Source organism: Sinohyriopsis cumingii, chromosome 7 (genome assembly GCF_028554795.1).
Source record: "Sinohyriopsis cumingii isolate HCF-2022 chromosome 7, ASM2855479v2, whole genome shotgun sequence".
NCBI classification, from domain to species: domain Eukaryota; kingdom Metazoa; phylum Mollusca; class Bivalvia; order Unionida; family Unionidae; genus Sinohyriopsis; species Sinohyriopsis cumingii.
In genome coordinates, this window is record NC_142967.1 from 58,997,649 (window position 1) to 59,022,566 (window position 24,918).

The 24,918-nt window shown below is 35.5% G+C and overlaps 1 protein-coding gene and 1 pseudogene across 2 annotated transcripts in view; one reads left to right on the top strand and one right to left on the bottom strand.

Moving 5' to 3' along the window:
* LOC149795336 (kinesin-like protein KIF28) overlaps positions 1-24,918 on the top strand; it is a 206,148-nt gene that overhangs the window by 65,700 nt on the left and 115,530 nt on the right. For both annotated transcript variants that reach the window (XM_089965111.1, XM_089965110.1), the window contains exons 10-12: positions 3,772-3,924; positions 18,086-18,189; positions 19,932-20,046. In XM_089965111.1, coding sequence (XP_089821237.1) covers positions 3,772-3,924; positions 18,086-18,189; positions 19,932-20,046 — 372 coding nt within the window. The remainder of the gene's footprint in view (positions 1-3,771; positions 3,925-18,085; positions 18,190-19,931; positions 20,047-24,918) is intronic.
* Positions 6,010-7,049, bottom strand: LOC149795337 (uncharacterized; annotated as a pseudogene).

Genomic DNA, 24,918 nt, shown 5'->3' on the forward strand with positions numbered 1-24,918 from the left:
TGTTTAGTGAAACAGGCTTTATCAGTGTGACTTGTGATGTTAATAGACTAAAGAATGTTTGAGGAGATGGACCCATTTAAACTTTAAAACACATCAGGTCAGTAGTGATTTAGAAATTAAAAGAAAAAAGAATATGAGGGTGGTGTAATACAGCACTCAGACAGAACATTGTAATGCTTGTTGCAGAATGTATGGAGTTGATTTTATGATCACCCAGTTAAAGTTTGATATGTAGTTAAAGGGAGTGTTCTATATATAATTTGTCAGTATGTTTAATGTTTGCATTCTGATACTAATCCACATGGATCTTCTCCATTTGTGACAAGAACTTTAACAGATCTAGGTTAGTAGCAAAAATAAATGTAGATTTGTATGGTTTATTGTAATTATTTTGAGTTCAACCCTTTTTAATTTTGCTCTCTTCTTTCCTTTCTGGTATTGTTAGGAGTGTATGCACAGTATTATTATGCTTATTATTATTATTATTACTGAAAACTTCAGTGTCTAATATTGTTAAGAAAATTTATGTCAAATTGTTAAAGTTTGTCTCTCCTTTCCTTTCCACAATGTATTGACTACAAATCTTGATTTGACTATATCTTATGAAGTGGAAATCCACCTTCATGAACTTGTACCACTTTAACCAGATATTTTTTTCTTTCCATGTGTGCAATGTAACCATCTATCCACTTAATGCTGTGACTGTAACAAATAAAACAACATATTTCATTTGTTGGCATTTTAACAGCCTAAGAGATTATCTTGCATGCTCTATAAATAAAGGCAGATAAATCATCTTTTCTTATTGGTCTATAGCAGTGGTTCCCAAGCTGTTTAGGGCCACTGCCCCCCTTAGCCCCCATGGTTATCCTCAGCACCCCCTATCTTACCCTGTAAAAAGCATTATTCATCATTAGTGCACCCCTCTGTAATCCCACTGCCCATGTTGGAAACCACTGGTCTATAGAAATGATACTGATCTATAAAATGTGGTGGTCATTACAAAACATTGACAACTTAATCTTAAAACTCTTCTAAACAGACTTGAAGGTGCTCTTGGACTATGGGATTGTAGGTTTCTCACAGAAATGATTGCTATGCACACAACTTCCAAAACCTAGTGAAGGAAAGGTGACACAAATTATTTACAGTTCCTGCAATTTGTTGTACCCAGTGCATAATTTTTTTCCTTCAAAATTCAAAATAAAAGTTTAACAAATTTCATCCATTTTCCCAGTGATCTCAGTCAGTCTGTACTATAAAATGTAGATTTGTTATTTGAATATGCAAGCATCTGTATGATCGATGTGTGCTGTAGTTTTTGCAGAAACTATTCAGGGATTCTAAGTTCCAGATTTTATTGTCAGCAGGAGGGGTATAACAAATGGATCCATTAATCAGCCATAACAGAAATTTGCACAGCGTAAGAAATGCAGCAAGTCACATCAAAACAGAAGACAGCTAATTTCTTTAGAAATGTTAGAAAGACAGCCAATTTCTTTAGAAATTTTAGAAAGACAGCTAATTTCTTTAGAAATGTCAGAAAGACAGCTAATTTCTTTAGAAATGTCAGAAAGACAGTAAGATCATCTTTAGTAGTATAGAGCAAAAGGAAAGCTGTCATGTTCCAGTGCTAACTGGAGATGGCAGAGAAAGTGATGGCACAAAAAAAGCCAGCACCTCATCCACAGGGCATGTGAAGTGGAACTAAAGACCAAGAAAAAAGGAATAAAGGAAACAAAAAGTATCTTCTTTTAAAAGTAACATTAATTATTAAAAGGTTCTTGTTATAATAATAGACTTATTTCAACTGAATATACATTAATAGTTCTTATTCTTGGCATAAGCATGATATGTGAGCAGGTATTGTTGTCATGCACATTGCAAAACCATTCAAAAAAACGTCCTTTAAATCTTGGTATTTACATAATTGTCTTTCAGTTTGCTCCTTTTTTCCACTGCTGCTGAATAACCTCCTTATCGGTTACGACGTTGTTTATTCGAGTCTTTTCAACATGAAATTGTTTTATTTGAGTCTTTTTGACATAAAATGGTTCGGTGAGTCCCCCACCCCACCTTGGTAATGATTTATTGGGATGTTGCTAACTGTATGCAATTTAATTATGCAGACGAAACTTGTGTCAAGTGGACAGAATGCCTTCTTTGTAAAGGAAGCAATAAATGTGTTGTCATGTGATTTTTCGCTCTTTGTCTGGTACACTGTTTTTTTCAAGGTTAATTTTGCTCTGTGTGTGTGTGTTAATGCACAAAATCTATTTTTAGATATGCTGACCATGTTGTGATACTGACATTTATGTCCAGTTGTAATCATCAAAGAGAAAAACTTAACAGATGTGTGAAGCCCAAACCTCTGTCATAACATTATTGAGCCAATTTCCTGTAAATGTCGGCTTTTATAGACAATGGTATAATAGTAACCTTACTGTTACATGTACTTCAGTCAACACTTCTTTCAATAATGGAGACTTGACATTGGGAGACATGTATTGACGATAGAAATAATCTGATTACTTACCTCACATCACGATATGAATTAATTATTGGTTATGGATACATTTGAAAAAAAGTGGCTGCTCATGAGGGGAAAATTTACATTTTTGTACTAATATGCTGGCCGCTAGTCGCATTAGAAAGGTGGCCGTTCTTGAGGGGTACTTTTGAATACAAACTCGTTGGTGCCAAGGGATTCTGGCCATAAGAAGTGGGTGGCTGTTGGTCGGGGGGGCTGTTCATGAGGGGGACTACTGTATATGCAGTTTACCATTCATGGAAGCATCTGGTTGCTACTTTGAAAACAAAAAATTACAGTAAAATGTGTGCAATTGTGTGAGAATTCTTGCACTATAAGTTTGTTGCCATGTTTTATTTATTGATGGACTTTATTTCGTCTTTGGCATCTGTTTAGATTCATGTTTCAGAAGCAGCAACTGAATCTAGATTGAAACCTATTTTTAGATTGGTTCTTTACTGCTGCAGAGAGATCTTAGAAATGGGAAAAACTGTTATGTTCAATTTCAAGATTATTTCCAAATGAATTTAAGATGGACACATCTGATTAATGTGTTTGTAGAAATAGTGTTAAGCTTGGAGCAGCAGGTGAAACAAATATGGACCAGAATGAAGGAAGCAAAGAATCTAATTGGTTCATGAAAGATTTTACTGATAAACTTGCAGCTCAGATGAAAAGAATTCCAACAGAGCATAAAATGGTTGCCACAAATTTTGCAGCATCTCTGCAAAGTTTGACCAGTAGTCTGGTTTAGAGGTACATGTATTTCAATATTTGACAAATGTTATTGGTATGCCATCAAAATATTTATGATGGCATAAAATCTGGTGTAGCCTTGAAGTAATTGTTGTTTATAATGTATAAAATCAACAGCATTGGAAGAAATTGGTGCAGAAAGCATACAGCTGATCTGTATTTTTTGGCCAACTACTTCATTTGGCTGTAGGGAATATGTCAAAAGGTGAGCAATTCCAGGCACACTCATCTCTTCACTTGTTATTTAAATGAATCCCAGTCTAGGAATTTTGATCAGTATTGGTGCTTTTGATCATCATTACTGTCAATACAATAGCTAATTTTTATATCATTTTGCTGAAGATAAATTTGAACAAAATGATGTCCAGATAGATTAATTTGTGAACAAAATGATGCTACCTGAATGCAGAAATGACCCCTATAGTATGTCCCCCTTGTATTGTAATAGTCCAGTTTGTTTACATGGCTCATGTTTTTCATTCTAGCTGACAGGGTAAAATCTGTTAAGACAAAAGCAACAATAAATGAAAACCCAACAGACAAATTGATCAGAGAGTTGAAAGAGGAAAATGCTCGTTTATTGGCACAGCTGAAGGCTGGAGGAATAAAATTCGGTGAAGGAGGGCCCACCCCAGAAGGTAAATATTTAATTCATCAAAATTGCGGTAGAAATTTTTGTTTTGCATTTTGGCGTTCATGTTTGTCCATTTTTAGCTCACCTTGCATCAGTTGGCTGAGCGTGTAACCTTTCTAAAGCTTGTGACTATATTTCTTTGATAAAATTTGTTACATTAATTTGTATCATCAAGACTTTTGCACAATGACTTTCATATTACTTATGCCTTTATCTTTGGAATTTTTTATAATCAGTTATATTAAAATAGGTAAATATAATATGATTTAAAATTTACAAAGAATGTTGTTCTTTGGATATTACATGCACTTGCTTAGTGAAAATGGTCAACTGTTACATTAATTATGCAAGGCATGCAATATCAGGACGATCTTTTCACACATCATGCAGTTTCCATCTGTTTACAGTGTGTCATGTTGAAACAATATATAACTGTTTAGTTTAGTAAAGTCAGCGTGTTAGAACGATCATCTGTTAAGAACGTAACTTGGGAGAATGAAATATGTGATGGTTTGCTGCTAATCAAACATAGCACAGAAAATGGTGATACAGAAATAACCGACATGTTGTCATTTACTATGAATTGGCCTTGCAGAAAATCTGATACGTCAACAGAAATATCCAAGAAACAACATGCGTGAATTGTGGAAAATTTTGTTTTTGGATAAGCTGAAACATAATCCTAATCAGACATAGAATTTGGATTTTATTTATATATATATATATGAAAAGGTTTTTGTTTCCATTAACCATTATTTCTAAGATTTCCTGTGGGCTGACATCTGAAACAGTAAATAAACTGAAGTCTATAGAGATGTGTGTGGTCCATTAAATTAGTTTCATTTTGCAAAGGCTTTTTTATGGGAACTGATGAGAAACAATGAATATTTACCAGCTGAGCAGCAGTTACAAATGTAGATACCGTGTATATTTATTATCAAAGATGTCATAAAAAATCGTGACATTGTTTACATTAGGATTAGGTGTTTCTACACCTTGTAATAATGTTGTCAAATAATGTTGTCACCCATGATCTACAGTTCACATACATGCCAAGTTTTCTGGAACGAAATCAGGGAGATTTGTGTTCAAAATAAGGGAGATTGGGTCCAAATAAGGGAGATTAGTGTAATGACTATTTTTCTTGTAAGTTTAAGCGCAAAAGTGCAAATCGTACCACAACTAAGTAAAATAACTGTAATGAATAATAGTTACTTAACTTTATTAATTTTGTTATATGTTATTTTCTTAATCTCAAAAAAATAATTTAAGAATCTTCACAAGAAAATCTGTGGTTCAAAAAATAATGACACACTGGAACCTCAAGCACTCAAACAAATGTTATTTTTTAAAAACATGTCTTGGTTGTCTTTCAGTCTTGTATAGAAGCTCCTTTTATAGTGATACACAAATCATTTGAAGGGCTGAGCTCAAAACATTTATCTTACACGATATTAGTGATGACACAGTTTTTCCACATAAATTTCCACAGTTGCCTGTCTGAATCTTCCTCAACATGCTGAAAGAGCACTTAGGTTGAGTACTGCCATAGAGAGCTTCACTAGATTTGGGAATCTGGGTTTCTTCAAGGGTGTGGAAACTCTGCTCATGTCTACCCAGAAGACTTCCAGTGGTGTTTCTCCTTGAGTGAAAATGGACAGATCTGAGACCATGGAGAGCTGGAAGTCCCTGGACTCATCTTCAAGTTGACACTGTTTGTCAGTTGCTGTAGCCAGTCTATCACTCAGCTGAAGCATAGCTTCTACTGAAATCTCAAATCTTCTCTCAGGATTCAGGTAACCAAGGGCCTTTAGGGTCTGGTCATTAAATGGAAACTTGGCTAGCATCTTTGCTGTAACTTCCTCATAGAAGGACCTCACACTCCTAAAGAAGGAGCTCAGCTAGTTTGGAGAAATGTTGTCTGAGTTGTTGTGAACGAAACGTCTGGCTTCCATACCCACTGCTAACAAAGAGTTGTCATGCTGGTTTTCTGGTGACTTCAAGTTGACCTCCTTAATGCTGGCTGGTACAGTGATAACACTTGTCTTCACAAACTTTCCCATGAATTTCCGTAGAATTTGTTCCATCTCTATATGGAGGCAACCCACCACAGCATCACCAGCCTGAAACATGGTGTTAAATCATTCAATGGTTCCATGGTGTATAGAAGAAAGTGGTATGTCAATTTCATCTCTGGGTTTTTAAGGTTCTCTACAGATCTGTTCACTTTACTCCCCATCTTCACAGCATCTTCATGGCTCTGGAAGTATGACTGAAGAGCTGGCCACTGTTGAAGGAAGCGTGCAATGCATTTCTGGAGTGACAGCCACCTTGTGCTACAGTGCTTGACCAGTTTGTACTCCTCAGTGTTGGTAAACTCTAGGAATTCTTTATACACCTCTCTACGCTTGGAACTGTAAGTGAAGTGATAGTAGGTGTCGACCAGAAGTTCTTCAATTGGGACAGCCAGTTTTTTCAAACCATATGGCGTACATGTACTGGCCAAATGGCAGATACACCCAAAGTCAATTACATTTGGTAGCTGTTCACAAACTCTGGAGAGGACGGAATTTTTCTTTCCAACCATTACATTTGCATTGTCACTGCTAAACCCTACTGAATTCTTCCATGGAATCTGTCTGTTTGTTAAGATTTCTTGAAGACAGTTGAAAAGGTTTTCACCAGTTCCAATATTGCAAATGGGCATAGCCAGGAATTTAGTTGACACTCTGTCAATGTCACTGTCAAACACCTTTACAAGAATTGCTACACACTTTTCATCACCACTGTCATTAGACTCATCCATCATCACTGAGAAAGGGTTTTCCTTGCATAGTATAGTTACTTGATTGTCATACATTGGACACAGTACATTGTTAACAATGTTTGTTACCTTAGTTCTTTTGCAGCAAAGTTTCTGAGTAATTTGCGAGTCAGGAAACATAACCTTACATAGCTCACTAAAATGATCAGCAACCATGAATGGTAAAATATGCTCCACCACAAAGTTAGCAACAGAACCTCTGCTTTAGTGACACTGTCTACTGATGTTATTGTTACAAACATTTGCATTACTTTAGGCACATTATGTGATGATTTCTTGTTTGCAATGTGCTGCATACTTTTCATTTTTTCCCCTTCTAGAAATGTTCATATGTGTATTGCAAGCTGTGCAGTATGCAAAGCTTTCTTCCTTTTCACTACGCTTCACACATTTAAATTTGCCTATCCAAGCTCTTTTGAACTTGCAAACATATTTCTTTTTTTTTTGAAGGCATATTTTTCATCGATTCTATTAGTGGACTTTTCAACATGGCATCAGAATTTTTTTAATAACCCTGGAAGTAGTTGTAGGAATACACATCAGTTTTGTTTGTTTGGTGATTCACCTCCAGCGGAGTGCACTACGTACTGTACAACAGCAAAGGCCAATGATATTCCGATTGTGATGTGTCTCCTTCCACTGCCATATTGCTCCATGTGAACAAAAGTAGTTCAGAATATAGTTCTCAATGGGAACGAATTACATCCGAGCTTTATGTCTCGAATTGACTGAAAAGGCAGAGAACATTCTGATTGTAATAATTTGATGGATTACATTAGTTGTGAACAGTGTATTGAATGTTGTTTTAGCTGAAAATACCTGTGCTTGGCAGTTTTTTTATTTCCGGGAGATCTTGTTGGCAAATTGGTAGATCAAAAGATGGGGTCGAAAATCAAAAGACTCCCGGTCAGTTTGGGAGACTTGGCATGTATGCATTCAGCATGTTTACCCCCCTCTTCCTGTAGAGGCAGGTGTGGGAGACCTCCCCCATCATAATGAAATTTCTGGCAGCATCTCTACATCAAGTAAAGTTGTGCATATTTACTAATCACATTGCTCCTGCATGTTTTGTTTGTTCTTGCCACTTTTAGCTGTACTAGTCATGGACCAGATGAGACAGCAGCATCTTTGCCATATCGTATGACATATCCCAGGACATACCTACTTGAGTAAGAGGACTGCCAAATCAGTGACTGTTCCAACTTGGCGTCTCCTGATAATTTCAATCCTACCATGGAAAGAACTGAATTCAGTTTCAATTAAGCTATCATAGAAGAAATTTTGTATATCCTATCCTCATATAAAAAGTCCCCCACCACTGATTTCAAATAAAACTTACATAGTTAAGGCTTAGAATCACTTGATAAGGATGAAGATGACATATATCTGTCCTTGAGAATTTTACCCCAGTCTTTAAAGGTTGTGGACAGAGACAGTTGCTCATCAGAAAAAGTCAGTGATACAGTTAATGATAAGGCTTTTGGGGTGTAAGTCAACTGCTGACCACCTTTTCTCTGTATTGATACAGGTCACACCATAACATTTGTCATAATGGATTTGCCTAGCCTTTACAACTTATTAATAAACACCTCAAAACTGTACCATTCTACCTCAACCTCAGCCCTTGGGCTTTTACCCAACATTGGACTATTGTTACACTTTTCCACACAACATCCTAATTCAAGATGCCAGCATACCCAAACAGTATCCAACAGAAGCACTTGGTAGATTCAGTTTTGATTCACAATAAGTACAACCTTCTCTGTCTTATCCAAAGTTTAGGATGGATAGTAAATCTGGACAAGAGGGCACCTTTTCTTTCCAAACATTTCATTCACTTGGGTCCATCTTATCCAAACAAATTGCATTGCCCTAATGTTGGAGAGAGCTGTTTCCAAACATTGTATCAAATTTTCCAGTGACTCATTAGCCTCTTAAATGCAGCAGCAGTTCTTGTCAATCTCACCTGCCTTTACATGTGCCATAATGCAGATGACCTTCTTTTCTCATTTCTTATCTGCAGAGAAGCTGTCAAAGGCTATCACATGTTTTACATAAGTTTTGTATGAAATTGCATACTTGGAGAGCAGTGATGTGAGAGAACTACCGTAAATTAGTTCAAAGTCATGCATGTGAAAATGTACTCTGTGCAGTATACAATTTTTATATAACTGTTCACCCTTAAAGCGCTTGTCGTGAGATCAGTCACACCAGTATAGGTATCATAGTCCTTGTCACGACATCTTTTATTTTCAGATAACTGTTTATACGTCTAGGTTTTTCAGCTGGACATAAGTGGTTGTGTGTTAAAATAAATTTGATTGGCACAATATGCCATTAAACAAGCACTCTCTTGAATTTTTAACCTTACAACAAAGAAAAAGTTTTACAAATGCGTGTTTAAACTATGGGCTACCTAGAAAACCCGAAATGACTGATTTACAGCATAATTTGTCTTCAGATGATGATTTCTTTTGGCTGATCAAATGATGATGACATAATCGTTCTTAAAGCTGTGAAGTATATCAGATTGGTGGAGCTTGGAAAGTGTTAATGGAGATACCAGTGAGTGATTTTTAGCCCGAAAATGGTGTTGTAATTGAGTCCAATGTTCATTCTGGATGGACAAAAATAGATGCATCACAGTTGACCCCCAGTTTAGTGGTATTTCAAAATTAAATGTAGAAAAGACAGAATACCAAGTCTAACAGACAATTCAAAAGTAAGAGTGCAATTTTCATTTTTGTTCTCAAAAAATTTAGCATGTACTGCCAAAATATATAGTGCTATAAGTGTTAAGATAAACAGCTTAATAATAAGAATCTAAAATTGAAATTATAAAGCATAGATGTTTATTTCGTCGAAAATACTCTTATCTGAACAAGCAGACTATGATATTGATAGACTTTAAAAAAAACTAATACAAAATTATGGAACAGGTGAGAAATCTGGCATAGTAGTCAGTAAAGCACGTACTGATTCGAGAAAGTGAACCTTTGACATAGCATCTGTTAGTGAAAAATCTTATTTTGGAGCAGACATATCCAAAAGATGTTATCTGTGAGCTCTGGAAAATTGTACAGAACACCAAAAAAAACCATTTCCCTGCTTATTCAAATGGGCTAAGCTGGCTATGTATAATCCCCTTCAGACAGCAGACTGTGAAAGGGGGGTATCGGCACAGAACAGTGTTCATACACGGATAAAAAACAGATTATGCTTAGAAACCATGAACAGATTAATGCTTATTCAACTAGAGGTGACATCTTTTAAAGATTTTAATTTCAGTAGAGCTCAGAGTGGAGCAGGAAGAGATGGATATTGAATTTTAGGTAAATATTAAACATAATGGCCATTTTCTTTCCCTCCTTTATTTTATACTCCTCCCCCCTTATTTTCATGACATACCTTTAGATAAAATGCTGATTCATTTCTCTTAGATCAGCAGATAATTTTTTCAACAGAAATCAAGCGCTTTCTGTTCCAGTGGCAGAACAGATAATGGCTAGTGGCAGGAGTTCAATTTTAAGCCCCACAACCAGTTACAATCTGCCCAAACACAAGCTTGTCAGGTTGGGTGGCCCAGACTTTTAGATGGTCTGTGGCAAGTGGACATTTGACAAGAAAGAACCTTTCATATCAGCTTTTTGGATATCAAATCCTCCAGTGTTTAGCAGGACCATTTTCATTCAAAAACAGCCCATAAATAACGTTGGACAATTAAGTGTTGGTCAAGTACCTTTGGAAACAAAGTGAATGAAGTCACCATAGCTGTGTGCTTTGGTACGGGTCTTCCTTGGTTTGAGTTTCCACCATTAAAGAAGCATTCCGGTATGTCAACATTCTGGGCAGGCTAATTGTTCTCGTTGATTCTGTATTCAGCTACTGCAAACAGAGTGGTCCAGGGAGTCCATCCCTCTATCTTCCACTGAGTGTGCAACCTGTGAGGTTGACCATTGGTAGACCTGTTTGTGACAAAGTGAAACAACAAGCTGCCTATCCTCATCTTTCCATTCCCAGATCTGTATGCATGGGCTATCAGTGTCCTGTCAATTGATTGTGAAGGACTTTGGGTCTATGCCTTACCTGCAGCAAGTCTGACTCCAAAGTTAATCCAGAAAATGAGGGGCTCAGATTGCAAAATAACTCTGATTGCCCCTTCCCAATCATACAAGTCATGGGTAATTCATCCACTCAACAACAGATGTGGCCAGGAAAATCCTAGCTGCTCCGCAACTTCTCAAAACAGCTGCAGTTGCTAATTTTTCACAGATGTCTAGAGAAACTTCTAATTTATGCATGGCTCTTGTCCAGCAGGCCTTAAACAGGAAAATTTTCAAGTCCTAAGATGTGGAGAGGATCTCATCAGCTAGATGGCCCTCCACTTGATAATACAGTGGTCCCTGTCTTATACGCCACCCCTTCTGCACTGGGGAAAGTGGCCTTATAAGATGGGTGGACTTACCAGAGGGGGACTACATTTTTTGTGAGAAGTATATGTAATGTATGTAGTCGGAAAGCTACATACTTCAAAGCATTTAATATTTTCATTTAATATCTTCTTTTAAAAGTAACATTAACTTTTTAAAGGTTCTTCTTGTTATAATAATAGACTTATTTCAACTGAATATACATTAATAGTTCTTATTTTTGGCATAAGCGTGCTATGTGAGCAGGTATTGTTGTCATGCACATTGCAGAACCATTCAAAAACATCATTTAAATCTTGGTACATTATATATAATTCTCTTTCACTTTGCTCCATTTTCCTGTTGCTGCTGAATAACCTCCTTATCGGTTACGACGTTGTTTGTTTGAGCCTTCTCAACATAAAATTGTTTTATTAGAGTCTTTTCTACATAAAATTGTTCTGCAAGTCCCCCCACCCCACCTCACCTGCTGTTGTAGAGTAGAATTACTGACTTTCTTCTAAAATAATACATCTCCATTTATGTGATGACATGTTAATGTTTGGTAATGATTTATTCGGATGTTGCTAACTGTATGCAATTTAATTATGCAGGCAAAAAAAAATTGGTCAAGTGGATGAAATGCCTTCTATGTAAAGGAAGCAATAAATGTGTTGTCACATGATTTTTTGGTCTTTGCCTGGTACACTGTTTTGTTCAAGGTTAATTTCTGTGTGTGTGTGTGTGTGTGTGTGTGTTAATGAACAAAATCTATTTTTGGCCTATGCTGACCAGTTGTAATCATCAAAGAGAAAAATTGGACAGATGTATGAAGCCCAAAACTCAGTCGGGGCCCTGAGTGGCCGAGTGGTCTAAAGCGCTCTCTGTTACGGATCACTGCCATCTCACCTCTGTCTGCGTAGGTTCGAGTCTTGGATTCGGCCAATGTGGGTATGTGAGAAAGCTTGCCAGTAGCTTCTTGAGGGTTGGTGGTTCTTTCCGGGGATTTCCTGGGTTCTTCCTCCACCATTAATACTGGCCGCCATGTATAGCCTATCTTGTGCTGAAAAATGGCATTAAAAGTTACAACAACAACAACAACAACAAAACTCAATCACAACATTGTTGAGCTTATTTCCTGTAAACATCAGCTTTTATAGACAATGATATAACATTAATCTTACTGTACTTCAGTCAACACTTCTTTCAGTAATGGAAACTTGACATTGGGAGACATGTATTGACGATATAATCTGATTACTTACCTTACATCATGATATGAATTAATTATTCGTTATGGATACATTTGAAAAAAAGTGGCTGCTCATGATGGGAAAATTTACATCTTTGTACTAATATGCTGGCCGCTAGTCGCATTAGAGAGGTGGCTGTTCTTGAGGGGTACTTTTGAATACAAACTCGTCGGTGCCAATGGATTCTGGCCATAAGAAGCGGGTGGCCGCTGGTCATGGGGTCCATTCAAGAGGGGGACTACTGTATACTAGGGGAAATAGTGCATTTTTTGTGAATGGTGTTGTGCAAATGCATGAAAGTGCATTTTTTTGTGACTGGTGTTGTGCCGATGATGTCATGCCTGTCAGCATCCATTCCCCAGCTTGGTAATTTCTTTATTTTTGAAAGTGAGAAGCTAGCAGCAAAAACTGTTAAGGAATATTGCTCCATGATTTCTGACACACTCGGACATAATGCGCATCTTATAATAAATCACAATAAAGATCTCTCAGATTTGCTCAACTTTGATCTGTTCCGACCTCACTTTGCTAACCCAGTTCCCAAAGTCAAATCTATTGTGGGTCTTGACATGATTTAAATCTACTAAGTTCAGATCTTTATCCAATGTTCTGCTGAAGCAACTATTATACCAGATATGCTTCCTGATAACCTTGGTGTCAGTGTCATGTGTAAGCGAGCTGCATGTTCTATCTGCAAACTACCTAGAGTTTCATTCAGACGGTTCACTGCTGGCTTTTATCACTAAGTACAGGCTTTATGGCCCTTCTTGCCGATCAGTACTTTGAGAGATGCAAGGTTACAGGTCCAGTACATGCTCTCCAAATTTATCTGAAGTGCTTGAAATTGATCCTTTCCAGACAACAGATGATTTTCCTCTAAACCCTTGGAAATGGGGCTTAATCCCACAAGTGCTATCATTCTGGCTAAGGTAGTCATCCAGTCAGCATATTACAGGAACATGTATGTCTGATGAGCATTTCAGTTCATGAAATGCAAGCCATTTCTATGAGGCTTACCTCACAGTGCAACATCTCAATTAAATATATAATTCAATGGTTGCCTGATCCAATTTTTTCCTTGTTTCTCTTTGTGTGACATGGCCCTACAAAATGCAGAGTTGAATCTAGTTGGTTCTATGATTGCTACCTAGACAGTCACCATACCATGTCACTCCTGGCACAACTGCATCCTTGGGTAGGACCTGTCAGTGTTCACCAGATTTGCCCTAAAACACCTTCCTTTTTAATTATTTATTGAGCGCATATGTCTACACTTATATTTGGTTGTGTCAGCTATAATTCAAGAGTTTTACCTTAAAAGTAGAAAATTCTTTTAACCCAACAGGGTGTTTTAAGGACACACAGTACTAATGATATGGAAAAACAGGAACCAGCCTGGAAATGGGTGAACATAAAGTAGAGTGTATATGGATTTGGCTGACCAGGATTGGTTAATAATGTAAGTTATGTTTTGAGGAAAAAGAATCTTTTGAGAGCTTATCCTAGTTGTAAGTGAAAAAAAGCAGACATTGTTTTATCGATGGAATTTCAGTCCTTTAACAGTCTTGAGTTTCGAACACTCATTACTAAAATTAGCACCTGACTCTTTGGTGTGAAACTGAAAGCACATGTTTCAAACACGTGCAGGTCCAGAAAATGCCACAGCTCATGTCATTTCCTCAACCCAGAGCTGACATCCAGGTTTCATCTATACAATTACATATAGGTTTGATCATGAGCACTCAAAAATTTTAAGTTATTGAATTTGGAATATCATGGTGTTTGCATAGGTTTACTATGGGAACTGAATTAGTACTGTGAGTCCTTAAGGTATTGGTTGGATGCTCAGCATCTGCTCATCCTCTTACCTATTTTCCAAAATTGTATGTTTCTATGAAAATCCTTACCCAATCACATTACTATAAATCCTATAAATCACTCCCAATCCTCCCCATAATGCAAGAATACTGTCTTGGACATTGCTGAAGTTAAAACTGAGAATATTTTGTATATAAAGTGCCATCTAGCAGGGTAGGGGGAGGTAATCTGTATGACTTACTTCCCTTTGTCTATACAAACTATAAACAGAGGGACTTTTTGTGTCTGTGGAAGGGCTAGATTCTGGAGGTAGAAGAACTAATTCCTAATGTTAATGTGACAAGGTAAGTATTTTTGGAGAAACATAATTTGCTATAAAATTTCCATTTTACCTGAAAATTTCACAAGATGTTAGTTTGGTGGTAAATTAAAATGGTGCTGATTGGATGATATTTATACTGAGCTAGGTTAGAGGAAGCTGTGATGATATTGAAAAGTTTATTGCTACTCTTGAATGGATGGCCATATTAATATAGGACTATTCTAAAAGACTTAATATAATGTTTAGCTGGTGCTTAATAATGATGGTGCCAGGCTGGCTTCCAGTATGACCATCATGTCAGCCATTTAAAAAATCTTCTTATTTCTACTTGTCTTGAATGAACATGATGTTAGGATCCATTTTTCACCAGAAAACACCTTATACTGTTTTGTTGGTCCTAAATGAAAATGGTGCTGATCTGATATCAACATCTAATATGGCCACCATAGAAGCCATCTTGAAAATCATGTTAATGCTACTCATAAACAGCAAGATGCTTTGACTGGAAGACTTATTTTGGTGTCTTATTGGGTTTAAAGGTAAAGTGTGCCAATCTGGCATCAATATGGTCATCAGAGCTGTCTTGAAAATCTTGTTGCTGTTTCTTTTAAATAAAAAGCCATTGTTGTGTTTGTAATTGAGGGTAGGAGTTTAAGCCTACCTGACTACTGTCATTTTTTGGTAAAAATATGTTTACTTGGATTTGAACTCAGGACATTGGTTTTCCCTTAAAAATTATATGGTCTACCTGATTATTGTCAGGTTATTTGCTAAAATTTAATTAAACAAACCTGACCAGTTTTACAAATTTCAGGTCCAGGGCATTTTGTTGTGTCATATGTCAGGTGATAGTATGTATATGAAGTAAACAATCAGTCATTGTGGGATCACTTTTAGTTATGTTCAGATATAATTTGAGAGGAAGTATTTATTTAAATTATTCATGGAATTACAACTTGCTCATTGAGATTTTGGACTATAACATTACTTTGGTATTATTCTGATTTCATTCAAAGACATTCTCGATTATATCATTGTGATACATCAAAACTATTGGTACATTGGCACATTCAAGAATTAGTACATCAGCACATTCAAGATTGGAACACCACTAGAATTCATTTAGAGTAATCTATACTTTTGGACTTGTGAACATATTTTACTTATTTTAAGACTATAGCCATAACATCATATCAGCAGTGGGTTTTTACAAGAGCCATTCTAGCATCCTGTATTTCCACCCAGGCAGCTAACTTGAAAATATTGTTGCTTCTCCTTCTAAAGGGAAAGAATATCTACATAGGCTTTTTTCACCAGCACTAATTATGATATCTACTTGACCTCAAATGTGAACACCATGGGAGCCATCTTGACAGTTTTCTTGTTACTACTTTCCCAAAATGGAATATTATATCACCAAGTTTTTTTTTAGTAGAAGACTTTTTATGATGTCTAGCTAATCCTTGATGAAAATGATACTAACCTGACATCTATTACAACCAACACCATGGTGGCCATCCTAAAAATCTTGCTATAGCTGCTCTGAAAGAAAAGATGGTGATAGCAACATAGTGTTTTCACTGATAGGCTTCTTTATGATATCTGGATGGTCCTGAATGAAAATGTTGACCTGAACACATCTAATATGACTACCACAAAAACCTTATCACTAATTCTCCTAAAAAGATGGTCATATAAGCATGTTTTCTTTTCTTCAAAATTATCAAATTTTTGTTCTAAATGAAAATGGTGCTGATACTGCATGCAATATGGTCTCCACAGAAATTAATTTGAAAATCTTACTGATCAAGAACATTAGAGATAGTTTAAACACTCGGAAGTTAAAAAGAATTAGTGTTCCTCACTTCCAAGAAGTTGTTTGGACAGTCAGAAACCTTTGAGATTTTGTGATTGCCTCCCTTAGTGCAGGATGGTACAATCTTGTTAGTGAAATTAGCCTCTGAAGATGTACATTTAGACAAATCTCTTTGCCCTCACCCCAGTATTGTTAGAGTTAACTTTAGCACTACTGGTCAGAGATGACAAGGGTTTATCTGATGACCAGTTGTCTGTTATCCAACTTTATTCTGATTCCATACATTTGTCACTTACATTACTTTGAGTATTGCCATGCAAGTTTATTTACACACATAATAAAAAATGATTTAGTTGTAAATGGTGCTGCTGCTCAGACATTCATTATGGCCACCAGAGCACCCATCTCGAAAATCTTCAATTGTTGCTTTTCTTATGGATGGTCATATCAACATGGAGCTTCCACTGAAGGACTTCCAATAATGTCAGGGTGGTTGTAAATGAAAATGGTGCCAATCTGAAAACCAGTATGGCCACATGCCGCCACAGCACCATGTTAAAAAATCTTGTTTTTGCTGAATGGAAAGTCATATCATCATTGTTTTTTCACCAGAAGAATCTGGCATCCATTTTGGCTACTATAGCAGCTACCTTGAAATTTGTTTAAATTAAAAGTCAATATGGTCATGGGGTTTTCTTTGAAGACTGATTATGATAACTAGTTGGGTATGAATGAAAACATTGCTGGCTGCCACAATGAAGATATTGAAAACTTGAATGGTTATATCAAAATGAGGTTTTAACCAAAAGTCTTCTTATAGCATTTTGTTTATCCTAAATAAAAATGGTGCTGATTTTAAATCCAATGTGGATGCCACAGTAGTTAATTTGAAAATACTAGATATAGTTTCAGCACTCTGCTGTTGAAAAGAAGACATTAGTGTGTCACTCCCATATGTTGTTGCCTGATGCAAAGCATGACACAATCTCATTAGCAAATTAGTCCTGCAGTTTTCCTTAATGTCTTTATCGATTGCTTTCAGACTTGGTACACCTCATGATCATCATCCAAAGGTGCACAATTTTTGTACATCAATGATTTTTGTGAGATTTATTGCCTTTTTTATCTTTCAGCTGGATGCAGTGTATGATAGAATTTTGTGAATGCAAGTACTCTTGCAGTTTTAGTGGATTGGTGTGAAATTTATTTCATTTTATGGTAATCATCTGAACATGATGTATTTTGACAAATCTTTGTACTGAAACTATCTTTAATCGTTAGATTCATGATCTTGGGGTTGGGGTGGGATGGAAGGGATAGAGCATCCATTTGACTCAACAAGACTTGGGTTTCAGGGGCCCCGAGTGGCCGAGTGGTCTAAAGCGCTCTTCGTTACGGATCACTGCCATCTCACCTCTGTCTGTGCCGGTTCGAGTCTAAGATTCAGCCAATGTGGGTATGTGAGAAAGCTTGCCAGTAGCTTCTCGTGGGTCGGTGGTTCTTTCGGGGGTTTTCTCGGGTTCTTCCTCCACCATTAATACTGGCCGCCATGAATAGCCTACCGTGTGCTGCAAAATGGCGTTAAACCCCACAACAACAACAACAACTTGGGTTTCATTCCTGGAATATTGTGCATATAATCATTTTTACATTTTTGTGCAAGTTTTCTTTAACTCATACCCAGATGTAAGATTGATTAAAATTGTACCACTGTATATTGTAGAGTTTGAGGCTCTTAAGGAGAAACTGAAGAAAACAGAAGAAGAGATGGCTGACATGGAAAAAACCTGGCAACAGAGAATGCAGGAGAATGCCAAGGACAACCAGGTATGCAAAAAGAGTACATGAGGTGAGATAACTTGTCAAAGAAAATGAATAAAGATCAAGGTAGATAACAACGGAAACTCATTACTCAGAACTTCAGTTTTAGAAAAGTTGCAGAAATGAAGAGAGCACTTGAAGAGGAATTGAGTTGATGTGTCCAGATATTTGCAAGAGGAAAATGCAGGACAGAGCACAGCTAGTGAGATGACTTGTCCATGGTCATAGGGGTGAGGGGATGTATTGGTGGTGTGGGGGGCCCTGATTGTACAGAAATTGAGGAAAGAAGTAGAACACTTGAAGAGTAGAAAAGGATCATATAATGTCCCCACAAGTGTTTTTGTAGAAATGTAAAGGAAAAGATATCTGCAGATCAGGACTTTAAGTTAACAAAGTTTGCCAGTAGAAAGTACAGGTCAGTTTCATGGCAAGTCAGGCACATCTGACACAAAATAATTTTTCAAGAAATAGTTTTCTGTGCCTAGTTTGCACATGATCCAAAATTAGATAGAAATGAAGGACTACAGAGAAGATATGTTTTCATAGATTATGTTACGTGTTTAGGCTCGAATAAACAGTAACACAGAAAGAGTGAAAAGAACAAGCTTTTTAAACTTTAACAAATAATTTATTTTCCTGGAAAATTCTGTAAAAATGAAAAAAGGAGAAGAACGTACAGTTTCAAGAATCAAATCCAAAAATAATCTAAGAATAATCCACGAATTAAATTGCAAAAGTCCTAGTAATAAATGTTCTAATAATTTCAAAATTCGAATCCTGCTGTAAAATCCAAGATGAATGATGATGACGTATGCTGTAGTCATTACTGTGCTTATCTACAGATCCTTGTAGAAATACAAATAATGGCACTCCGGTGTTGGAAATCCAAATTAAATTTGTAAGCAATGTCTTTCCAAAATTTCTGAGTGAGCACTCCTCAAAATATTTCCAGAGAATAAAGAATTAATCCTTTTGAAATCAACTGATCTGAACAATTATTATAGCTCAAATCTGGCTACAACAAATTAACTTGACATCAGTATGAAAAGCCCAAAACTGAGAAATCTCTCTCAAAACAAAGATTATATTGTATCATAGTATGCAGTTTCAAAATTACCCCAAGTTGCGAAATCAGAGGGGGGTCACATGATCATGTTTGTATCACATACACAGAATATGGCCTTGATTAGACCAATGATTTTATTCCCAGAAAAAAAAAAAAAAGTGTTTACTTCTTAACCCGAGTAGTCCCATTATGACCTTGACAACAACCAATCATTTTAAAATAAAATATAACTTTGTTTACTAGTTTTTAATCCAGGTCAGAATTTAGGTCAGCACCTGGTGTTTATAAACTAACAGTCAAGGTCAAACAATTTTCTGAAAAAGTATCATCTCTAGTGAAAAAATTTACATTATAATAGAATAAAAAATTTAAAACTGACAAACAATTAAATTAAAAATAAACATGATTAAATCAGATATACATTACAGTTATTCAAGAGAAAGAAAAAGAGAATATCTCCAGAAAAATACATTAATTTTTCTGTCAGGAAAATAAAACTTTCTGTGTTGCCCATCCACCCACCAACCTCAAAAAATAAAAAATAAGAACAGTAAGTAAATACTGTACTTAATTAAAGCTATTGTTATAATATATATATATATATATATATATATATATATATATATATATATATATATATATATATATATATATATTTTTTTTTTTTTCTTTTTTTCTTCAGGTTTTAACTGAGCAGGATAAGAAGCGAGAGGCTGACAGAAAGGTCATTCCACATTTCTGGAATCTACATGAAGACCCTGCGCTTACTGCCATGCTCATTTACTTCTGTAATACAGGTATGTCTTTGCTGTTCTTATTCTTATATTAGTTGTCAACTTCCATTTAGTCACATTTTATGTGGAAATAAGATGGTCTGAGCTCTGTTGAAGACAAAAGAACAAAAATACTAATTTGGTACAGAAAACGGTGACCACTTTTTAGTAGTGGTCTCAGAGAGATTTTTTATATGAAGATAAATTCCAGGTCAGCTTTATTGTAACCTGAGTCTGAATGAAGACATGTAACTAATGAATAAAAATCAAGGAATTTAAAATTGTTTATATTCATCATCAACAGCAGTTAATAAATATTCTGCCACAAGTCCAGATGCTACCATTGTAGTGGGCATAGGGTACCATATATTGAATTTAAAGTCAAGCTGGCTGCTCATCACAGCATTACTTGTTCAATATTTTTTCAAAACATGATTATGTTGTTGTTGTTGTTGTTCTAGGGTTTAATGCCATTTTTCAGCACAAGATAGGCTATACATGGCGGCCAGTATAAGTGGTGGAGGAAGAACCCTGGAAAACCCAGGGAAGAACCACCGACCCACGAGAAGCTACTGGCAGGCTTTCCCACCTACCCACGCTAGCCGAGCCTTGGACTCGAACCCACGCAGACAGAGGTGAGATGGCAGTGATCCGGAACGGTGAGCGCTTTAGACCACTCAGCCACTTGGGGACCCCAAAACATGATTATGAAAATTACTTCAAAATATATATCCTAGATAGTACAAAGTTGTTGATGCCCAAATTTTGAGGTCACAAGAAATAGGTCAATGTGCATAACCCCAAAAAGTGAAATTATCCAATTGAGAATAACTTTCTTTTCATCAGAACCTGTAAAAAATGACTGGAAATTTAAAACTGAATATAAGAAATTAAAACATTTAATACACATACAAACAAAAACTAGTTGGTACACTTATCAGTCATCAGCAAATCTCTATGCAGATGTGGATGCATTCACATTATTACAACCTTAAGACAAAAAAATAAATACACCAAGTTTCTTTCTTTAAAATCCATTGGACATTGGAAAATAATCTTAATTGGATGCAGTCTTTGCCTCTGTCAATAGTTCTGTATGGGGTTTGAATGTTGTTGTTGTGGATTCAGTGCATTTTTTCAGATTATGATAGCTGGTGGAGGTAGAACCTGAGAAAACCCTAGTAAGACTCACCGACCAATGGAAAGCTATAGGCAAGCTTTCTCTCATACTCACATTGGCTGAGTTTGAGACTCAAACCCATGCTGATCCATAAGTTTATTGGATAAACATGAAATTTCATAATGAAATGAAATATATGTTCTGATAACATGTCACATTTTGTCTTTTTTCCCCCTTGGATGTAAGGACTTAAAAGCTAAGCCATAATTTTACTAGATAAATATGAAATTCCATAATTAATTTAAATTTGAGGTATATTGTTTATATGTCACATTTCTTTTCTTTCCCTTAATCCTGTTTCAAGATATCCCAGTATATTTGTGACAGATTAAAAAGTTTAAAATTTTAGACTATGGGAGGGAATTACGTCTAATCTTTGTTTTGCTTTGAGGATTTTATCCAGATGGGATTTTGTCCTACACCCAAAATACAGACACTAACAGAGTGACCCTGTCTGCCTGGAAAGGAAGAGGGGGTCAAGTTGCAGGGCTGGAGGGTCGAGGTTTGAAAGATTAACCCCAGAGAGTGGTGCTGCTACTAGGCTGACACTAGTCATGTATCCCCACTCCCATAAAGAGAGAGACAGGGCCACTAATAAAATAAAAACTAACCCAGAAGTGAACTTGCAGAAACTAATATAAGTTGACAACAAAAGTATACTGTTCCCTTGACAACTTGTGAACTTGCTTATAACCATGTCCAGCATGGATCCTGTTTTATTTTATTTTTTTCAAAGAAAAGATTTTAAAACATGGCCCCTATATGTTGAATGTGAAGAAAATCTCAATCAGAATTTGTAAATGAAACCTTGATATATTGCTCATTTTATCATAGTAAATGTTAGTTAGTGCCTGAAAAGTTAGAATCAACATCGTGCAATTCACAGGCTTTAATAAGAAATTACATATTTTGTTAAAATTTATTGAAAAAATATTCTCAATACACTGTCAGTAATGAACGATGGCAAAATAGTGATCAGTGAAACTTTGGTAAATGCTAACAGGTGCAACATTGGAAGAAATAAACACCAACTAAATATGTCATTTCAGGTGAAATTCATATTTTAATCTTTTAATTTTGATTCAGTGTAAACAGTATAATCATGGCATGTTCTCTTCTGTTGAAACATGAAAAGAGTAAATTGACAATCACATTGATACCTGTGAGCATGTCTGTGAGAACCTATTAAGTGCTGGCTGTGTTTTGAAGTATCACTTGGGGTAGTGCTCGTTGCACTGTAAAAATTTATTTAAAGAGACCTTTGTTGTTTTATCACATTAAGGATGTTTCTTTTTAATCAAATCAGTAAGAAAAGTACAATAAAATAGTACAAAGGCATGCAGTTCCCACCCACATAAACTCTTGTGATCAGTAATAAAATATAACTAAATATATAACTAATGTATCATAACTATTTTTAAATGTGATCATGAAGGGTAAAGGAATGAAGTGAAAGCATATTTGGTAAATGAAAAGCTTTGTGTCATAAATTAGGTTCATAATGGTCAAGCATAGCTGCCAAGTGTCCTGTTTTTTCTGTATTCGTCCTGTATTTTGGGGGTCTGAATACAGGCATACATTTTTTTTGTTAAAAATCCATTTTTCAATTTTAAAAAATTAAATAAAAAATTTCCTTATTCCTCATAATTTTTTTGTTTAGAATGGGCACCCATTTCCATTCTGAGAGTAAATGTATATTGCATGAATAGAGGGATATAGAGTTCTAAAATATGATTGGTTCATTTGAAATCAAGGCTACCATGCCAGTCTTTAACCACCATATTGGATGGCACAAATCAGTTGCTGCTATCCCAATATCTCATCTTCGTAATATTCAATTTCTATTGATGTCAAAAAGTAAAGCAGAAGATTCAGAATTTTCTCCAGCAAACAAAAGAAAACAGAACTTGAAGGTCAATTGTGCCATCTGTTTTAGATTTGTGAAACCATCCAGTAAAGGAGAAAACCTCGAGTTTTACAAATTATGTATTTGTGATTTCGCTAATGGGCATGGAAGCACCCATGACATAAAACAGCATGAAAAAGCTAATAAACATCAGCTTGCTACTTCATCATCAACAACCCGGCCTGAACTTGTGATATTTATAGATGTTAGAGAGAGCCTTGATGTAATTGGATCGAAGTTCAGTTTACTGAATTTCAAATTTAGAAATGAACCTTCCTCAGTTGCTAGTGTTGCCCGTACGAAATTTTCCACATGGATTGAATATGGAATCCATACGTACTTTTACAGAAATATCCATATGGATATTTTTATTCTATAGTTGAAGCACTCTTATGGATTTCAGTGTATCCATATGGAAATGATATGGATTCTGTACGTACTCCATATGGAAAATCCCACAAAATATGCAAATTAGTCCAAGAGATCTGTAGGTTGTTCATATGGAATAAAATTAATATTCCATATGGAATTTGGCAATAATCCAAATAGAATTTCTGATTAATCCATATGGAATTTGGCAATTATATGGAATTTGTGAATAGTCCATATGGAATTTGTAAATATTTCATATGGAATTTGGTAATAGTCCATCCCGTATGAAATTTTCCAGGTGTACTTAAAGCAGATTTCATGTGGGTTTTTTAAGCGCTTTCTGCCTAAACCATAAAAAAATCTGCTTCATATTTCTATTAAACTGCCTAATGATTCTTAGACATTATTTGGAATCAATGATAAGTATTCACAATAATTTTTAAAATCGATTATTTTGACAGACATTATCAAATAAGACTTAGGTTTTTCTTGTCCTCATTTTCTTTCATTCATGCAAAACCTGATCCATGATGGCATCACTTAAGAAGTCTTTTTCATTTTATTGAAAAGTTTGGTGAGATTTCACAAATATTTCGACCAAAACTTTCATTGAAAATGTGGTGAGATCTCACTAAAATTTCACTGAAATTTGACTAAAACTTTTGTGAGACTCCACTAAATTTTGATCATTATATAGTATTTTACTGACGTTTCAGTAGTTTTTCAGACAGTTTAGGTTTTAAATTAATAACAGATATAAATTAAATAGGACTTTATTAACCAAGATGATATTAAGTGTGCATGAAAACAACTATACAGATGTTCTAATTATATGACATCCAAGGCAAGAGATATGGGAGTTAATAATAATAATAATAATAACTTTATTTAGAGAAGGTAACTCAGTTACAGAACTAAACTACCTTGAGGCTTTCTATCTGTTATGTACAATATATACAACATGATGTGAAGAATCTGGCTTGACACTAAATAATTGATTTTACAAATCAAAGTATCAAGCCTGGAACATATGCACAGGCATCTGTGAACACATAAACATATATAAAATATCAAATATTAATTTGCATTGAAAAATTCAGTTGTGAAAATGATGCAAAATTACAGAAAAGCATCCATTTGAGACATTGATTATAAAAAGAAGAAACGCTAGGAACCTGCCTTATGTCAGTGTTGTACTGTAGACTGGATTTTTGATTGCACAAACTATGATGCTGTTGTGGTCTCTCAAATTAGTCCTTGTTCCATAAGCATAATTATTTAGTGTCAGATACTTCATATCATGTTGTATATACAGTATATGTTGTACATCACAGATAGAAGGCCTCAAGGTAGATTAGTTCTGTAACTAATTGAATTACCTTCTCTAAATAAAGTCATTATTATTATTATTATTTTTATTTTTATTATTATTAACTCC